This window comes from Mesoplodon densirostris, chromosome 1, assembly GCF_025265405.1.
Source record: "Mesoplodon densirostris isolate mMesDen1 chromosome 1, mMesDen1 primary haplotype, whole genome shotgun sequence".
Lineage (NCBI taxonomy): Eukaryota > Metazoa > Chordata > Mammalia > Artiodactyla > Ziphiidae > Mesoplodon > Mesoplodon densirostris.
This window is the reverse complement of record NC_082661.1, coordinates 76,671,063-76,692,432: the sequence shown is the minus strand read 5'-3', so window position 1 is coordinate 76,692,432 and position 21,370 is coordinate 76,671,063. Positions and strand designations below refer to the sequence as shown.

General features: G+C 35.7%; 1 protein-coding gene across 4 annotated transcripts in view; it reads right to left on the bottom strand.

The window, feature by feature from the left end:
- Window positions 1-21,370, bottom strand: part of SEC24B (SEC24 homolog B, COPII coat complex component) — a 93,909-nt gene that overhangs the window by 35,186 nt on the left and 37,353 nt on the right. For 2 of the 4 annotated variants that reach the window (XM_060104821.1, XM_060104814.1), the window contains exons 4-6: window positions 18,049-18,153; window positions 4,101-4,181; window positions 803-1,014 (exon numbers count right to left, since the gene is read on the bottom strand). In XM_060104821.1, the coding sequence (XP_059960804.1) occupies window positions 803-1,014; window positions 4,101-4,181; window positions 18,049-18,153 (398 nt within the window). The remainder of the gene's footprint in view (window positions 1-802; window positions 1,015-4,100; window positions 4,182-18,048; window positions 18,154-21,370) is intronic. The other 2 variants (XM_060104835.1, XM_060104829.1) reach the window with 1 other exon arrangement.

Below are 21,370 nucleotides of genomic sequence, written 5' to 3'. Positions count from 1 at the left end.
ATTTCTCCAGTGCCTCTCCCAGTTTCCTTCTTTCTTCTGTGCTTTAATTCTAAGATTAAATTCCAGGAACAAATGGTTTTCTTATTTCCCCTCTAATTTTCATCAGTTCACCACCAGATGAAATTTCTGTAAGGTTAGTCTACTACGAGCAGTTTTTTATTGTAAGTAGAATGCTTTTGCCATTTAAATTGTTTCCTTATATTTTATTTTTTCCCAATAAATATAAATGTAAAATACTTATTGTCCTATTATTAAACTGATATGGTATTTAACAGGTAACTCTAAGAAAGGTCATGTCAAAAGAGGTCATAGCAGTAATTATGAACAAATGTATTAATGAGCATGTATGTGTATGGAGGCTTTTACCAATTTCAGTTATATGTCACAGAGAGTTCTTCAAGTTAAGAACTGAGACCAAAATCCCAAACCACACTTATACCATGTCATTTTTTGAGGAGAAAGGCAGCTTAGTAATACAGAATTTAAAATAACATTTACTTTAATTTCCCAATCATAAAATTAATACCTGTACATTGCAGAACCCCTGAAAAATAAAAGTACAATGCAGAAAAGAAAAATCACAGTAATACCTTTTATCTTCTTCTATGTACGCATGTGCGCACACACTCGCACACACACACACACACTTACACACACAAACTGGAATCATATTCTATGTATGTTTGATCTAGACTTACCTGTATTCATACCTATGATCCATTTGAATCACCAGGAATTTGTCAGAATTGATAATAGTTTCACAATTTTTATAGGATTTTTTTTTTTATGACTAAATACATACTTGAGCATACTGCTGGAATCCAGAATACATTGGGCTACTGGGTGGCACTCCGGAATTAAGTGGTGCTGTAGCATTCTGATATCCAGGCTGCAGAGCTGGATAACCATACCCAAATGGCTTGGCCATTTTTGAAGGCTGAGGAGCAGCTGGAGCTGGAGCAGGGTCAGGAGCAGGATCAGGAGCAGGGCTGCTTGCCGATGAAGAAAGCATGTCTAACAAAGGGAAAAGCATGGTGTTGACAACTGAAAGTCAGGACTCCACAAATACTCTTGGCTGAGCCCATAGCCTTTGGCATCTCCCTTTTTATTAACACTTCTTTATTATGAGAAATTTTGAACATACACAAAAGTATAGAGAATAGAATAATAAACCCCATATATCCATTACTCAGCTTTAATAATCATCAGTATTTTGCTAATCTTGTTTCACATGTTCCTACCCCATCTTTTTTTTTTTACACATGTATTTAAAAGAAAACCCCATTTCGTATCATTTCATTGACAAATACTTCAATTGGTATTTCTAACAGATAAGACCTTTATATTTATGCATATTAAATATATATAATACCACATAGCATATAATATAAATATATATTTATGTATATTAAAAATACAGTTATTTTTCCTTTTATTCTCTCAGCAGAAATGGCGCTAAGAAGCGGAAGACAAAGCAAAGCAATAAAAAGAGTGTCGGGCTTCCCTGGTGGCGCAGTGGTTAAGAATCCGCCTGCCGATGCAGGGGACACGGGTTTGAGCCCTGCTCTGGGAAGATCCCACATGCTGCAGAGCAACTAAGCTCGTTCGCCACAACTACTGAGCCTGCGCTCTAGAGCCCGCGAGCCACAGCTACTGAGCCTGCATGCCACAACTACTGAAGCCTGCATGCCTAGAGCCCGTGCTCTGCAACAAGAGAAGCCACCGCAGTGAGAAGCCCGCTCACCACAACAAAGAGTAGCCCCCGCTCGCTGCAACTAGAGAAAGCCCACGCACAGCAACAAAGACCCAACACAGCCAAAAATAAATAAATAAAATAAATTTAAAAAAAACCAAAAAACAAAAAGAGTGTCAACTACTCTTTGCTCTAACTTGCCTTTTTATCTGACCCTGACATTTATTTAAAAAAAAAAGTCCACGGAAGGAGTGGCATATTACCACAATCCCCTAGAAGTCTGCTTTATTTGCAGAGGCAAAAATGAAAGTATGAAAGACAGTCTAGAATAGTGTCCAGCTCCTAAAACAATGTCTGGTATGTAGTAGAGGCCAAATAAAATGTAATGAATGAATGTTCTTCCTTTATTTAAATTTAAAACAGAAACTAAAACTTGATTAAAACTGGGGGAAAAAAACTGTAGAAAATTTTATCACCATATACAAGAATAATAACAACAAAAAGTCAAATCTAAAATACATGTGTATTTTAATCTCTCGTCACTGTATTTCACTATATATTTTCATATAAAAATTATATTCTTCACCAGCAATCAGACTCTGCAAAAAGAAAATATGTTCTTAAAAGCATCTGACTTAAGAAATTTATTTTTTCAAAGTTTATTGAGGAATCATCTTTCTACTGACTCTCTTCGCTCTCATTTTGAAGAGACATTCCTAGACATTCTGCTGTCTATTGTCTTGTGCAAATTAGGCAAGCACTGGCTTACTGGCTTTCTGGTAACTTCCCAGACCTCTTAAAAGGACTAGAGCGTCAATGCAGTGTCATATACTTAGATTTCCTGCTTGTCTCTCCTCACTGTGATGGGACTGTAGGTAGAAAGGTCTCTTAACATGACACCAGTCATCAGCTCAAGAAATGAAGAACTGGAGTCCTAAACATGGGGGTCTAAAACTTTCCCCCCTTTTTTAGGAAAAGGACAGTATTTCATACATTTCTATAGTCCCTAAGATCTACCTAGTACCTGACACAGACTTAATTCAGTTAACCTTACTGTGATAGATGTTCATAGCTTTCCTTAATTTTGGTGCAGTATAAATAGCTAGAAAATTTATCTAAGGTTATTCGCTTACTGTCAAAGCACAGTTCATAACAAGATTAAGATTTGTGGATTAAATGAATACAGATAAACACAGCAAGGTCTAACTCCAAGGCCATCATCTTTTAACTATACCACATTAGATGTTTTATTTCAGGTTAATTTGAAGCTCATGAAATACGATAGCTGAATAAATAGTATTCACCTTTTAGTGAATGAAGTAACTCTTCTAGAATATTTTGACAATGGTAATTGCTTTTGGAATGGTCCACAACTTTTTACACACACACACACACACACACACTCTCCCTCTCTCTCTCTCTCTCTCTCTCTCACACACACACACACACACACACACACACACACAGATCCCTAGGGAAAGAACCCTTAACCACAAAAGACTAAGTAGCTTATTTAAGTATTCTTGAAATGTTAAAAGGGAACTCTGTACTAAGCTGAGAAGATTAAAGTTTTCTACTGACTCATAGAACAGTGATAGCAAGACGGTGTGTGAAGTCCAGCACACTCCAACTTCAATTAAGCTTCATCCTGGATAATTAACAACATGATAAGAAATAAGGCGAAGAGCAAAATGACTTGTTCTGTTAATCCTAAAGTTTGGAATCATTAGAAAGAAAAGACAAAGAAGGAGGTCAGGTGTGGTTGTCAGGCTGTTGGTGATAGGAGACAGGCAAATGAGGAAGATCACAGCACAAGATGCTATAATGAAATAACTAATCATTATAGAAGTTCAGTTCGTAATTTTTTTAAACACTATCCACCACTCCTGTTCCTACATATGACCAAAGTTACTTCCAGATATGGTTAAAAGTAATGCCTCCAAAACCTACCCCCAAGTTGGTTAATCTATTTACCTGGTGGAGGCAGCCAGGAGCCATAGGGGGAGTAAAGAGTCAAAGACTATTTATATTCAGAGGCTAGTTGGAAGAAATTCAAGGACCTAAGCATGAGAACAGAAATATAAAATTTATTTACGGAATTATTAGCATAAAAAGAAGGGAAAAGAAGAGAAAAATTATTCAGTATTAAGTCTTTTAGAAAGAGGAAAAAGATAAAGACCATGGTAACAAAAATCAAATAATAAATTTCCTTAGGCCTCCCAAAAACAGCATCCACAGTTGTTATATGACAATTACACCATTAAATTAAGGCTGAAAAAACCAGGAAAATGTCCCTTTTTTTCTGTTAAAAATATAGTCTGCTAATTATGTATAGTACATGTTCATGTTTGAAAGTAATTGATGGTAACTTTTCAAATAAACATTAAATATGCACAAAACAAATTACCTGGATAGCTGCCTCCTTCTAGGGCATCATAACTGTTGGGCATTGGAGAAGCACTGCTTGTGGTAGAAGAGCTGTCAACACCTAAAAGGAAAACCAAAATATCTACTAAGTTTAAAATGACAACATATCTTAAAGCAACCTTTGGCAATTTTGAAAAAGATGTTTTGCTGATCTAGGAAAATTCCTGATCCTAAAAACATGAAATGACTGATGTTTAATGACATTTAAAAAACCATACATAAATTTCTGATAATAAGAACAGGGGGTGAAAGTGGGAAGAATACGGAGCTGATAAGTGGAATAAAATTTAAGCAGACACACATGAAGGCATCTTAAAGAAAAGATACACAACTTTCAAAGTAGTCAAACACACAAACATCAATTTTAGATTGATAGAAATGTTAATAAAATCACACCTCAAAGATTGGATCTACCAAATCACAAGCTATTAAATACCCTATATCAATATCACGCTATTTTAAGATAATTAAATTTTAATTACTTTTATAACTCAGCATAGCTGTATGAAACCTTCATAAGAGAGGAATCTATGGCTTGGGTTGCTACCTAGCATGTTACTAAGCTTTTCTATGCCTCAGTTTATTCATCTGCTCAATAAATATTAAACAGTACCTGCCATATTTAATAAGGTAACAAAAATAAAAGGTACTCTAATAAATATGTGTTAGACTTTAAGAATTTTTATTACATGTGTTCGTTCAAAACTTGAAAAACTAATGGGAATATTCAGTGGCCATTTACGATAAAATGTAGTGGTGTCACACAGCTGGTAGAACATATATTTCTCTCATTCATTCACTTAACAAATATTTTATTGAGAGCCTACAGTTAACATAGGTAGATACACTAGAGTATATACTAATTAATAAAACTGAAAACACTCAGCCTCTCTCTTGTGTTAAAGATCTTGGTCTTTTTCACCAGAAGACAAAATTCTGTGGTATAGAGGTTATCTCTGGCTCTTAACACCAATATTATAACCGGGTTTAAACTACATTTTAGGTTAATTTTCAACTGTGATATAGAAAGAATAGATATGCATAACTATCTTTCATTGAATAATTTTGGTTAACTACAAGAGCTCAGTGTATTGACTCAGGGCATAATAGCTAAATTTTTTTGGTAGGAACATTTTGTTATCAGTAAAGAACATGATCTGGAGGCAAAAGACTGTAGTTACAGTAGACTCTGTCATTTAATTGCTAAATAACTTTGGGTAAGTGACAATCATCATAATACTCTCTCTCGCAAAATGAGAACAATTTTTTAAATGCCCTATGTGTGCTTTTTAATGTTCTTGTGATGCTTAGATGAGACAGTGGTTATGAAGCAACTTACAAAAGATGAAGGCTATAAAATAAATAATAGGTGAAAGACACTAATACATACTAAGTGCTTTCTTTGTGGTAAATAGAATATTGTTGCATATATAGGTCATTACTCTTAATTAAGAATGGGAAGTAATGGCTCTTTCTTTTCCTTGTATTTGTGAATTTATAACTAAAGAAGAATGCTGATATACAAGGTCAAAAGTCTTGAAGTAATAGCATTAAAAAACAATACACCAAAACTCAAATATTCACCAAGAGATGAATGGATGAACAAAATGTGGTATATCTATACAATGGGATATTATTCAGCTATAAAAAGAATTAAGTACTGATACAGGCTATAATATGAATGACCCTTGAAAACATGCTAAGCAAAAGAAGCCAGACACAAAAGGTCACACACTGAATGATTTTATTTACATGAAATATCCAGAATAGGTAAATCTCTGGAGATAGAAAGTAGATTGGTGGTTGCCAGGGGCTGAGAGGAGGGGGAAATTTGAAGTTACTGCTTAATGGGTATAGAGTTCTTTTTTCGGATGATGAAAATGTTTAGTTTTATCAAGTTCACTACATTTACAAAGTTAGAACTAGATAGAAGTGGTGACTGCACGACAACCCAAATGACAGAATCAGATAGAGGTGGTGGTTGCACATCACTGTGAATATACTAAATGCCACTGTATGCTTTAAAATGTTTAATTTTATGTTATGTAGATTTCACCTCAAAACAAAACAAAACCAATATGCCAAGACATTTCAATGGGGAAAGAGTATTCTCTTCAACAAACTGTGCTGGAACAACTAGATATCCACATGCAGCAGAATGAAGTTAGACCCCTTCCTTACACCTTATGCTAAAATTAACTGAAAATGGATCATAGACCTAAATGTAAGTGCTAAAACTCTTAAAATATGGGAGTACATCTTCACGACCTTCGGTTAGGCAATGGATTTTTAGATATGACATCAAAGGCACAAGCACCAAAAGAAAGAAAATAGATATACTGGACTTCATCAAATTAAAAAACTTTTGTGTTCCAAAGATATCATTAAGAAAATAAAGATATAACCCACAGAATGAGAGAATATATTTGCAAATCATATATCTAGTTAATAAAGGTCTAATATGCAAAATATTTACAGAACTCTATGACTCAACAATAAAAAGACAAATAACCAAATTAAAATGAGTAAGGGATCTAAACAGACATTTCTCCAAAAAAGATAAACCAATGGCCAATAAGCACATGAAAAGATGCTCAACATCACTAGCTATTCTGGAAATAAAAATCAAAACCACAGTGAGATACCATTTCACATCCACTAGGATGTCTGTAATTCAAAAGACAGATAACAAAAAGTTCTGGCAAGGATGTGGAGAAATGGAAGCCTCCACGAGATTGTAAAATGTAGCCATGTTGAAAAACAGTCTGACAGTTCCTCAAAAGGTGGCAAACAGTTATCACTTGACCTGGCAATTCCATTCAAGAGAAATGAAAACATACACCCCCACAAACAGTTGTGCATGAACGCTCACAGAAGCATTACGCATAACAGCCCCAAAGTGCAAACAACCCAGATGTCCAACAACTTACTAACAGGTAAATAAAATGTGATATTTATCCACACAATAAGATATTATTTAGCAATAGAAAGGAACACAGGACTGATACATGCCATAACACGGATAAAACTTGAAAACATTATGCTGAGAAAGAAGACAGTCACAAAAACCAAATAGTATACCATCTATTTATATGAAAGGTTCAAAACAGACAAATCTATAAAAACAAAAAGTAGATTAGTAGGTTAGTGCGTGTATGTGCGCATGCGTGCATGTAGGGGGACAAGAAAAGGAAGTGACTGCTAAAACATGGAGTTTCTACTTTGAGGTGAAGACAGTGTTCTACAATTTCACAGTGATGGTTGCAGAACTTTGTTTAAATTTAAATAAGTGAATTTTATGGTATGTGAATTATATCTCAATAAAGTTGTTATTATAAAAATACCATAGAGAACAAATGTATGGACACCAAGGGGGAATGTGGCGGGGGGGTGGTGGTGGTGGTGGGATGAACTGGGAGATTGGGATTGACATGTATACACTGATGTGTATAAAATTGATGACTAATAAGAACCTGCTGTATAAAAAAAATAAAATTAAATTAAAAAAACACCATAGAAGCAAAAATAAACAAATGAGACCTAATCTAACTTAAACACTTTTGCACAGGGAAGGAAAACACCAAGAAAATGAAAAGACTATCTACAGAACGGGAGAAAAAAATTGGCAAACGATGAGACCGACACGAGGTTAAATATCCAAAATACACAAAAAGCTCATATAACTCAGTATCAAAAAACAAACAAACAACCCAATCAAAAAACTGGGCAGAAGACCTAAATAAACATTTCACCAAAGAAGACATACAGATTATCAACAGGCACATTGAAAAGATGCTCAACATTACTAATTATTAGAGAAATGCAAATCAAAACCACAATGAGGTATCACCTCACACTGGTCAGAATGGCCATCAACAAAAAGTCTACAAATAAGAAATGCTGGGGAGGGTGTAGAGAAAAGAGAACCCTCATGTACTGTTGGTGGGAATGTAAATTGGTGCAACCACTATGTAGAACAGTATGGGGGTTCCTTAAAAAAGTAAAAATAGAGCTACCATATGATCCAGCAATCCCACTCTTGGGGGTACATATCCAGAAAAAATAAAAATTCTAATTTGAAAAGATATATGCACATCAATGTTCACAGCAGCACTATTTACAATAGCCATGACATGGAAGCAACCCAAGTGCCCATCAACTGACAATTAGCTTAAGGACATGTAGAGTGTGTGTGTGTGTGTTTGTGTGTGTGTGTGTGTGTATTTTATATACACACACAATAGAATATTACTCAGCCATAAAAAGAATGAAATATCACCTTTTACAGCAACATGGATGGACCTAGAAAAAATTATACTTAGTGAAGTCAGACACAGAAAGACAAATACTATATGATATCACTTGTGGAATCTAAAAAATAATACAAATGAATCTATATACAAAAAAAAACCCAAACCTTTTGCACAGCAAAGGAAACCTTAAACAAGACAAAAAGACAACCCTCAGAATGGGAAAAAATATTTGCAAACAAATCAATGGACAAAGGATTAATCTCCAAAATATATAAACAGCTCATGCAGCACAGTATTAAAAAAACAAAAACAACCCAATCCAAAAATGGGCAGAAGACTTAAATAGACATTTCTCCAAAGAGGACATACAGACGGCCAAGAAGCACATGAAAAGCTGCTCAACATCACTAATTATTAGAGAAATGCAAATCAAAACTACAATGAGATATCACCTCACACCAGTTAAAATGGGCATCAGCAGAAAATCTACAAACAACAAATGCTGGAGAGGGTGTGGAGAAAAGGGAACCCTCTTGCACTGTTGGTGGGAATGTAAATTGATACAGACAGTATGGAGAACAGTATGGAGATTCCTTAAAAAACTAAAAAGAGAATTACCATATGATCCAGCAATCCCACTACTGGGCATATACCCAGAGAAAACCATAATTCAAAAAGACACATGCACCCCAATGTTCCCAATGTTCATTGCAGCACTATTTACAATAGCCAGGTCATGGAAGCAACCTAAATGCCCATCGACAGACGAATGGAAAAAGAAGATGTGGTACATATATACCATGGAATATTACTCAGCCATAAAAAGGAACGAAATTGGGTCATTTGTTGAGATGTGGATGGATCTAGAGACTGTCATACAGAGTGAAGTAAGTCAGAAAAACAAATATCGTATATTAACGCATATATGTGGAACCTAGAAAAATGGTACAGGTGAACCGGTTTGCAGGGCAGAAATTGAGACACAGATGTAGAGAACAAACGTATGGACACCAAGGGGGGAAAGCGGCGGGGGTCTGGGGGTGGTGTGATGAATTGGGTGATTGGGATTGACATGTATACACTGATGTGTATAAAATTGATGAGTAATAAGGACCTGCTGTATAAAAAAATAAATTACATTAAATTAAAAAAAAAACAAGAAAAAAAACCCAAAACAAAACAGACTCACAGACATAGAAAACAAACTTATGGTTACTAAAGGGGAGAAGGGGGTGGGACAAATTAGGAGTATAGGATTAACAGGTACATAATACATAATACTACTTAATTATGCTGCTTAGCTTCTTCTTTCCATCCATGTCAAATCAAATATTAATGCTTAAAAATATTGCCCATTTAGATAATAATGCTATAGTAACAAACTTTAAAGTATTAATTTGATAGAAATATTCTATTTTACTTATTGGATAACTTGAAACCTGCTAGTTTAAAACTCACTTTCAGGGCTTCCCTGGTGGCACAGTGGTTAAGAATCTGCTTGCCAATGCGGGGGACAAGGGTTCAAGCCCTGGTCCAGGAAGATCCCACATGCCACGGAGCAACTAAGCCCACGTGCCACAACTACTGAGCCTGTGCTCTAGAGCCCGCGAGCCACAACTACTGAGCCCGGTGCCGCAACTACTGAAGCCCACGTACCTAGAGCCCGTGCTCTGCAACAAGAGAAGCCACCCAATGAGAAGCCCGTGCACCACAACAAAGAGTAGTCCCTGCTCGCCGCAACTAGAGAAAAGTCTGCACACAGCAACAAGGACCCAATGCAGCCAAAAGTAAAAATAAATAAATAAAGTTATAAAAAAATAAAATAAAATTCACTTTCAGGGACTTCCCTGGTAGTCCAGTGGTTAAGAATCCACCTTCCAATGCAGGGGACACAGATTCAATCCCTGGTCGGGGAAGTAAGATTCCCACATGCTGTGGGGAAACTAAGCCCACGCGCTCTAGAGCCTGCACATCGCAACTGGAGAGCCTGCACGCCTCGACTAGAGAGAAGCCTGAGCGCAGCAACAAAGAGCCTGCGTGCTGCAACAAAAGATCCCACGTGCCGCAACTAAGACCCAATGCAGTTGAATAAATAAATTAAAAAAATATTTTAATTCACTTTCAGAAGAAAAGAACAAATGCAAATCTCTATTTTGAACTTGTTAAAATATCAAAGCAACAATAAAAGTTATAAATCCAGATGAACCACTAAACTAAACAGACTCAAACTTTGCTAAAATTTATTGTTCAGATTAATTCTAATTAGGTTATGCCATTACTGCAACACAAATCAAAATATATTTTTTAAAAAGGTACATTATGAAACATGTCAATATTCTAAACATGCTTAAAAACACCTTCACTAGTTCCCCTACCATTTTACAGAATAAGGTCTAAATGCTTTTATACTGCCATAAAAAAAAACTTCAAAATTTGTCTTCCACTTTCCTTGTCACCTCCATCTCCCACCTGTTCTTGTACCATCTTCCCTCTTTTACCTTATGACACAGTCACACCCAACTTCTCACTCTTCATCCCAATACACTATTTTTTGTGTTATGTACCGTACATATTGGTCTGTTAGCCTAGATTTTCTTTTTCCACATGGCAAATTCCTACTCATCCTTCAAATTTCAAACCCTTCCTAAAACCTTTCTGACATGCCAATGGAAATCATTTCTTCTCCTATATAGGGACATTTTCTTAACCCCAAATTACTGTACTTTTCAAGCTGTACTGTAATCACATATGATATCTGCTTCCCTGTCATATTATTAGTCTATAGAGGCAGCTATGCTACTGCATTGATATTTGGAACCACGATACCAAGCAAAATACTGCTTTCTAAATACGAGCTAGTTTTAGTCGAATGAGAAGCTTTGGTACTTGTCACCACTCTTTAAAACCTCTGATAGGTCCAGTGTGCCTTAGTCACTTCACGCTACAGTTAGTGATAACAAATATCCTGAGATCAAAAGGAGGGTGAGTATGAATGTAATACTTGGGGAACATTTTCCCTCATTCTTTTACTGGCTCTATGTCACAGGTTGAGAGAAGAAAAGGGGAAGTCAGAAAAGAGGCGGAGCTGAATCTGAGGAAGTAAGGAGTAAGGTCAAATGAATAGCTCAGAATCTGTGAAGTTGGGGGAAAAAAAACAGGATGCACTGAAGCCTTCTAAAAAAAACTGAAGCCATTCTCTCTCCATGGGTCAACTAAGTCTAATATACTTACTTACTAGTACTGTTCAACTTGAAATTAACCAGGTAATTTGAGATTTCACTTCCTCATAACTTGTATAAAACATGGAAAAACTGTAAGTCAAATTCCATCTCTACCACTTACCAGTTGAGAGAAAATGGACGAGACTTCTAACATTTCTGAGCCATTCCTTATTTGTAAAAACAGATGTTATAACACCTACTCCACAGGCCTAATGTTAAGATTAAACAGCTATAACAGACATAAATTAAACAGATACTAGCCAGAGACTCAGGAAATGTTCTTTTTTTCTCTTCCCTCTTCCTATGCTAAAACAGTGCTACAAAAGAGGGGAAAAGAAAGACCAAGACAAGAACCTCCTGATGGATAAGGCCAATCGTTTGTTCTCAGACTTCAACCAAACTTTCCTTAACATTTATCACTGAGAACCAAGTTACTTTTGACTTGTAAAAATGGTTCTCTTCTTTCTGTAATACTCTGCTAATACTCTCCCCCCTTCTCCAATCTTCCTTCTACCTTAGTCTAAGAACTCTTATTTCTCACTGGCTTATTCCAAAAGCTTCAAGCTCTAATCAATTTTTTCTGTAAATGCGAAATCAATTTGCATTTCCAAAATGCAAGTTTGGTTATGTTATTTTCCCATGTAAACTCCTTCAGTGACCTCTCACTACCTTCAAGATAAAATTCAAACTCCTTACTAGGAAACGCAAGGTTCTTAAAGATCTTACCCAGCCATCCTACTCACCCTCATTCAATTCTTCTTGCCACTGCTCTCTGCAAACCATAGGTCCCAAACTCACTAAAGTTCCCCAAATATGCTATCTTCTCTCAAGCGTCTTGCTTTGTTTCAAAAAGTGTCTCTGCCTCTCCCCAGATCCCTCACTTGCCCAACTCCAAGTTCTTTCAGATTCAGTTTAGGTTCCCTTGCCCGCCCTCCAGGAGAATCCTCCCTGTCATCCCACCCTACATCTGGTTCCAAATTCTCCTATGTATTCCTATAAAACACTATGATTAACACAGGACTTACTATCATTTTGTTCTATATTCCAAATCAGACTGTGAGCTTCTTGGGCTTTTAATCAAGCTCACAAATAGGGCATTATTAATCTGTTTATAAATTGGTTGTTCAGAACTCAGAACACACTTTTTCAAAGAAATAATGAAATAACTGGTATTTATTATCCCAAGTTGTTTCATAAGCACTCTTAAAAAACCCATAATCCATATTATTGATTAAACACTATACATTTATGACAGGCTGGAAAAAATAAAGCATTTGCAAATGTTCAGTATTTCAGTTAATTAGTTTTAGGGCTAGCCTAGACATCCAATCACCATCCAATCACTATTTCTATTTGAAAGTGCCTTCTGAATTCTAACTCTGGACACTGGTACCAAATCTCCTTCTGCTATAGCCCTAATACTCTGCCCTCTTCCACTGTACAGAGAGTTGGAGTTTCCAGCTATAGCAATTATATATACAGGATGTTTGCAAGCTAGATGTTCAGGTAACAGGTATCATCTGCAAACACATGACGACATTTTCTTTTCAATGTATATGAATACTGAAAACCCTGAAACTAATACTGTTCTTAATGGCATGGATATCTTTTTATATCCTCCACAGACCTAGGACATGTGTTCAATTTCTAAAATTTAAAAAATATACTAAATATGTATTGAATTAGTTGAAAGATATTTATTTGTCAAAATAATCACATAGTACATCAGTTAAAGAGAAAGATAGATTTGAACCCTTTTAGGGATTTTCTTTGGCGGGGGGTAGGGGAGTGGTGGAAGAAAAGGGAATATGTTGATCAAAGAGTACAATCTTCCAGCTATACATGTTCTAGGGATCTGGGGATCTAATGTATAGCATAATGATTATAGTTAACAATGATTATAGTTAACAATACCATATTATATACTTGAATTAAAAAAAAAAGAATTTTCTGTGGAAGTTCGAGATAAGGCCAATACTGTGCTGTTATCTACAGGAGTTGACTTAATTTGTTCTGTATCAAAATACAACATGACCTTTTAAAATATCCAAGCAAACTATAAACATATCATTATCTTTGACATAGTACCTGGCACTGAATAATTACCATTAGCCTGTGTGAAAGTCAAATAAAAACTGACTAGCACCTTAAAACTCATTATGAAAAAATCAGAAGTTTTTTCCTAACATCATTTACAAAATATAGCATCAAGCTGTCACATTACTAGAGCCATGGGAGAGAGCTTCCTGTTGTCCTCTGGCCTCTTCCTAACCTGAAAACTCCCTAGAGGAAAGGCACTGGGAGTATGGATAGCAGGTGACAGAACATTAGCTGACAGTGTCTCCCAGGGACTAGGGCTGATACTGATCTTTGGTTTTTTACTCTCCCCTTTCACCTTATTTCACTGCTTACTCCCTTTCACTCCCATTTTCAAGTTAGTATTCCTTACTAGTATAGGTATGACAGTACTTGTCTTCAGTACTGAATCTAAAACTAATAAAAGGTCCACTCTAGCACTAACAACTGAAGGAGTGAATACCTGTGACTGAATAAACTTAGTGAGGAGTTTAAGATACAACCATTATGGGAACCTGATATCTTGCTATCTGTTCAAGTTTTCTTTAAGTTTATTCTCCAACAATTCTGCACTTTTAGAAGCTGCCAACAAAACATAAGACTGTCTCTAGTACAAAATCCTATTTTAGTTTCCAAGTGTGCATTTAATGAGGAAACCTTAAAAAGGAAGCCTATTTGTAGCATGTAATTTAAAAAATATAATTAGATGGTTTAATGTAAAATCAGAACTGAAATCAAAATTTTGTTTTAAAACTGAAAGTTTTAAATAAATATCCGTGTACTTGACTCCTAGATAGACCCGCTGTCAAGGAAACCCTAAGCTTTAATAAATGAAAAGCTAAAGTAAGAGGATAGTTACTTTAAATATAACTATAAAGAAGATTATTACTGATTTCCAAACCTGCTTGCTAGTTGATATTTCGTTACTGCTTAATAAATTTTTCCAAAATCGGAGAATAATCCACATAAACTAAATATACAAAACATCTCATGATTATAGGGAATGAATACCACTGAAATGCTTAAAAAATAGAGCACTCCAAAATCTCTACTTGACAGATACACTTCTATGTAATCTCCGCACCAATTTGAGGCATTCTTTTACCTTTTTACATATGAAAAAAATACTGTAACTGAGCAGGATTTAAAAAATAACATATATAATTCATTTTAAAGCTAGATTTTCTTTCCATTTTTTCTTTCCCCTCACTTAGAATGTCCCTTTAATTTGCAATCAACAAAAATAGGACTTTTTTTTACAAACCATGAAGAGATAACACCAGGATCCTAGTAAAAATGTCCATAGTCCAGTCATTATTTTGCTGCATAATAAAAAAGGCAAAGGAGGAAGACAACACATAAGAAATGCCATGGTGACCACTGCCATGTGCCCTTTAGTTCCCACCTATTCCAGAGCTTTGTGTTCTCACTAGGAGATAAAGACTGTCCTCTTCACACCTCTCTGCAGACAGACCTCGGTTTGAATCTCCGCTCTGCTACTTAGGAGTTGTGTGACCAGAGACAAATGTTACTGTACACGTTCAGATCATAGTCAACTCATCTGCAAAATTGAGCCAATTATCTCTGCCTTGCAGGATTGTTGAGAAGAACAAATTGAGATAAAAACATGTTCTCAATGTTAGTAATGACACCTAATTTTTTTTGAGAGATTTTACCATTTGCCTGACACTGTTCTAAGCTCTTTACGAAGAATACCTTCAATCCTCAAAACGACCATATGTAATTGTTACTGTTATTATTCCTCATTTACAGGTGAGTAAATTGAGACTCAATGAGTTTAAGAAACTTGTCTAAGGTCACAAAGCTAATAAGTGACAAAGTCAGGATTTGAATTTAGAAGAAAAGACACAAAACCCCACAGCTTTTAGCTCTTTAGTGCTGCAGCTGGCACACAGTAAGTACTCAAAAATGTTAGGTATTATTAAAATCTAAATGCTGTGAGTTAAGAATTTAGGGATTTTTAATCTGTAATATATTCAAGAAAAAAGTAGTTAAATAAGATAAGGTGATAGGAGAAAAGCCATTAATGCTAAATCTTTTTGATTTTCCAATTTTTTTTTCTGTCTAAGGAAAAGGGGTTTTCAACCACTGCACCTAATTGTAAGCAGAAAAAAAACGGGGGTAATTTAGGCTGACAATTATGCAAAATAACACATTTTTGAAATGTGTAAAATAAGGATCATGAGATTAAAAAGTGAGACATATGTAGGATCTGAATAATATATACATTAAATAATAATAATAATTCAGGACCTGGGAGCAATGACCCATCATTAGCAATGACCACACATTACGATCACATCTTGGTTTCTAAAACACCCTTCTCTACTATAGGCACCAGGACTAAAGGAAATGGTTTGTCCCAGGCTTGCAGCAGCCCAAATACAAGATGAGCTAGGAACATCTTATCGAGGACTTAAAGTACTTAAAATAAGTGCTTAAAGATTCATGGGAACATGTAAAAAAGACAGTTTGAAGGAGCTGCTATTGGCCAGGACAAGTTGCTATCAAAATAATTAATGACAGTAATGAATTATTACCCACTGAATAAAATAAGAATCCATGAGTCAATATGAACCCAAAGAAATCAACAAGGGAGAAGAGAAAGCTCTTCTTCACAATGAAACCTCAACTCATAAATATAGAAGGAATGTTGGAACTAGAAAATCACCAATGAATGTTAAAACTAATGAGTGACGGTTTAAAAAAAAAGAACAGGAAATTTACGTAGTATCATAGAATTTCCCCACAAATTACTTATTAATTTCAATGGAAAAAAGAAGTACCTTTACAGTTGAGAAACCTGGCAGACACCATCTTAATCAAGTGGTCAAAGTTAACATCATCAATATGGGGATAAATCAACAACATGTGCCTCGGACACAATGTACTGAGAATACAACATTACTTCAGTGGTAATCTTGCCAAAAAAATGCATGATTTGAATCTAATCACAAGTACACACCAGATAACCCCAAACTGAGGGACATTCTACAAAATAACTGGCCTCTATTATTCAAAAATGTCAAAGTCAAGAAAGAGAAAGAAAGGTTAAGGGACTGTTCTAGGTTGAAGGAATCTAAACAGAAATGACAACTAAATTCAGTGCATGACCCTGGGTCATGGAAACAGCTATAAATGATCTTACTGAGACAACTGTTGAGATTTGACTATGGACTGTGTAACAGATATTACTGCAACAGTGCTCAATTTCTTGACAACTGTATTGTGTTTATGTTATGTAAGGCATTGTCCTTACAGTCAGGAAATACATACTAGAGTATTTAGAGGTAAAGGTTCAGGATATCTCCACCTTCAAATGACGTAGGAAAAAATGTTTATAGAGAGAAGCAAATGTGGCAAAAATGGTATAAAGTGTATACGGTAGTTTCTTTCACTCTTCTATAAGATTGAAATTATATAAAATAAAATTACCCCAAATTCAGAAAGATAAATGGGTATGTAGATTTTTAAGGTAAGAAAAATTACTCTCCATCTGGAACCCTCTATTTTCAACCCACCACCTCAAATCATGCATAAGGATTTGAATATTTAAAAAATGCAAAGGAAGTGGAAACTTTTAGTTAAGCGGATTGTTTACAGAGCAAATCCTTCCACTCAATTATAAAGATAACAGAAAGAGAATCATGGTCATGTATAATAACGTGAAAGATCATCACTTATTGGTTCAGTAAGACTATTAGAATTAATGGACGAACTGAATAGCTTAATACTCAACAGTTATACTTATCAAAGGCAGAAAAAGATATTAAACAGCCTGCAACACATAATCGCATGCACAGTTTCTTCATCTAGCATGATGTGAACTACTACTTCATGAAGCAGGAAAATAATTAAAAATTTGGGGTCTTCTAAGTATATGACAGGAAAGGCCACAAGGACTTCAGAGGAGCAAAGTCCTATTTCTCTTTCACTTTTATAAAGTCCACATGATTCATTTTGATTAGACTAAAGTAGCATGCAAAGCAGAAAATAAAACATTCCTAAAAGGAATCCTAAAAGGGTGCTACAGCAATCATCAGCCAAAAGCTTCAGTCAGGACTCATTCTTTTGCATGTGGCATGAGAGAAAATGCACTTCGGAAAGAAGAAAGCACTCTATCATCATGAAAAATGCATTGTTACTTACAGAATGGTAGAGAGGTCCAAAGGAGAAAACACAAAACAAATAAACATGCAAAACACCTCATTTCGAGTGACCCAACCTTCTATAGCTGAAACCAAGCTATTGAGCTAAATCTGCAAAGACACATTTTTTAAGGACTAGTAAGACTGTGGACATAAAAAGAAAACTCGAGTAGGAAAAGATCAAGAACTGGTGTAAAGCTAAAGCAGACCTGCTTCCTCATCCTCCTCCTCCTCTTCCTCATCATCGGAAGTGGATGACAAGGGAGTTGGTGCGGAGCTAGCTTGATTATTAACATATTCACCATACTGCATGCCTGTAAAGTGGAAAGCACAAACACAAGAGTCAAACCAACAGGAAAGATGAGAAATAAAATTCTGACATTGCATTAAAAGTGAGAAAGAACTCTGACATTCCGAAGAACATCCCAGCATGCATATTAATATCAGCTAATTTATTATCAAAACTGAAACAAACCGTTAGAAAATCTCTGCGAAGCAGTTTAGTAAAAGCAGCTTTAATATGAACTAATTGGTTTAAGTGTAAAAAAAGAAAGTACCATGTCTGACACTGTTGATACTTAGGAAACTGCACTGATAGTCTCTGAACGTTCTACTGAGCTCTACACATGTTTACCTTCTTTGAGCTTGGGGCCCTTGTGGTATACTTCCTTTGGGACTGTGTATTCTTGGTGAGCAGTGATCATTTCTACTGAAGTGAATTTATACAGCACACAACACACGGACACATATACTTGGTACCTTCCTTTTGCTAATGCCACCCTGCTGCTAACTCAGTTCTCATAACGGAAAAAGAATGAGTTAAGGAAAAGAACTGTATTGAGCATAGTTCTCTGCTCAGAGTAGACGCTCAAAAAAAAAAAAAAAAAGGCTTATTAACTGTGGCCCTACAAGTGAGACAATTACAGAAAAGTAAATTTTCTGAGATGGCCAATCATCTCAGCATCAGTCTAATGCCTACATGTGAGTCTGAAGTAGGTGAATGAGACTAGTCCTCAGTGTGAGATACAGCAAGAGAAAGCAGAGTCTGTGGAAAAGGCACAACAACTGGTAACTGTATAGTACTTTCCTTTAAAAAAAAAGTTGATTGCATATTTTTATTATTTGATTAATCTAGCAAAAGATTTTCAAGAACACTTCACAATGAAGCCCTGCCTCACCGAAAAAATCATGTGGTAGACCTCTGATGCTCTCTTCATTGTTTTTTTCAGATGACCTCTTTGGTTTTTTGGTTTTTTTGTTTGTTTGTTTTTGTTTTTTTGCGGTAAGTGGGCCTCTCACTGTTGTGGCCTCTCCCGTTGCAGAGCACAGGCTCCGGACGCGCAGGCTCAGCGGCCATGGCTCACGGGCCCAGCCGCTCCGCGGCATGTGGGATCTTCCCAGACCGGGGCACGAACCCGTATCCCCTGCATCGGCAGGCGGACTCTCAACCACTGCGCCACCAGGGAAGCCCTCAGATGACCTTTTAAATTAGCATGGAGAAACATAACTCATGACTATCATAAGAAAAAAGCTATTAAAGAGTAAAATCTGAACTTAGAAGAGAGCAAAGGTTAAACCGTATATGAATGAAGCTTTGACCCTCATGACTAAAGAAGTCATAGAAGAATCTGCTAGCTTTGCTGAAACATGTTTTAAATACAGATAAAATGGCAGTTATCACAAATTCATCTGAGAAAGTAAAAATCAATGTAAAATAAGTTCAGGCAACACAAAAAATAAACTTGGTACCTTGAAAGACCAAATTCAGAGTGGCATGTTCCTCTAATAAAGGCCTAGTTAAAATGAAAATTTGACTAATATTAGACCTTAGGTTAAATATACTAAGAAGTTTATAACAGACATGAGTTAACAGTAAAAAGATTTTATAGAAAAGAAATTCTTCAATTTAAGAACTTCTTTAAAAACGAAGTACTTTCCCAAAATGTCAATTAGCATTGCACTTTAAAAAGTACACATGTATGTATGTATGTAATAAGCAGAAATAAGAGAAAGAAGAAAAAAAAGAAATTACATTTACTGTGCTAAGAGAGGCCAAAAAGCAGGAAGAAAATCCATTCTTTTCATGACTGAATCATTCTGTAGACTGCTGACTCTAACTAATCAAAGAAGCCAAAGCATAGGGCAAACCTATATGTATTATAAGACAAATATTTTCCTCTCTTTTTCCAGATTTACTGAATAAAAACAGATATCACATATTATTGGAAAAATATCCAATGCTTAATTGGAAGCAAATGAGATGGCTATCCAATGATTAAAGAAAAATTTATAGAGCAACTACTTAATGCACTGGAACAAACCTATAAATAAGAACAGAGTAATATTATTTATTACAATATCATTTTAGATTATACAGTGGTTGCCAACGTACTGTATATTAACAGAATGTCACACAACATACTTAATTTTACTGTCCTAAAAAAAAGATGCAATCCTTTTTGAGAAGTGCTGGAGATCAAAGTATCAAGATTTAAGCTCTTCCCAACTGCGACTCAATATTTAAGGCTCAGAATTTAGCCTTCCTTTGCTCGTTTAAGTAAACTTTGTTAAAAGCCTGGGAATACTAACAGCAGAAGGATATGATATTTTAGTTAATCCACAGAAGAATGGTAAGAGCTCCGGAATAACAATCAATTCATATTTAAATGCCCTGCTCTAGGTTGTATACAGCACACTGTCGAAATGTCCTGGGGTACCTCCCACCCCAGCCATCACCACCAAACAAGGAAGGAATGCCACACCCCCAATTCATTCTGTCTTAAGCAGAGCTTCCAAGGTATGAATCTAGAAAACCAAGAGGCGGGACGCTATTTCACAGACTGAATGACATGATGAAGAGCCTGTTACTGACAGGGTCCCAATATTTTCAAAAAGACATTCTGTTTAAACTACCCATCATTAAAGTACCTTCAGGCCAAATTCTCCAGGAGAGTTGGAGTTGCTTAATAAAAGGCATCTTTACCGTTCCCTAGATACAGTTACACTGGGAATAAATAAAACTAGTCTTAAGAGAAAACAAATCCCTTGTGGAGGTTAGCTTTTTTAAATTCAAGAGTTCAGACTTGAGCAACTGTTACCTTTCCTAATCTGGTCTTCTAAATAGGTACACACACTAGAAGACTTTGCAAGGGTTCCCACGAAAGAAGGCTTTTAAGGGAATCACTCTCCACAGTACTCTCTTTCTTATATCTTATCCACCTAAGAAAGTACCTGTGTTAAGAACAGACTTTTTCTCACTTTACAAAGGAAAACACATTACCTTAACTTATCCTAAATCTTACTAGGAAAGCTTCCTCCTTCTTTAAATGATTGATCAAGGCACCCTAAATCTACAGACTATCTTTTACCTTGCCATACATGCTGCAGTTAAAAATGAAACATATTAGAAATAGGGTTGGCTTTATTAATTCAGAAAGTGAAAAGTAGGGTGGCGGCAGTAATGATAAATTTATTTAATGATTCTGTATATGTGAAGGCCCCAACCACTACTGCCAAAGAATCCATTGCTTT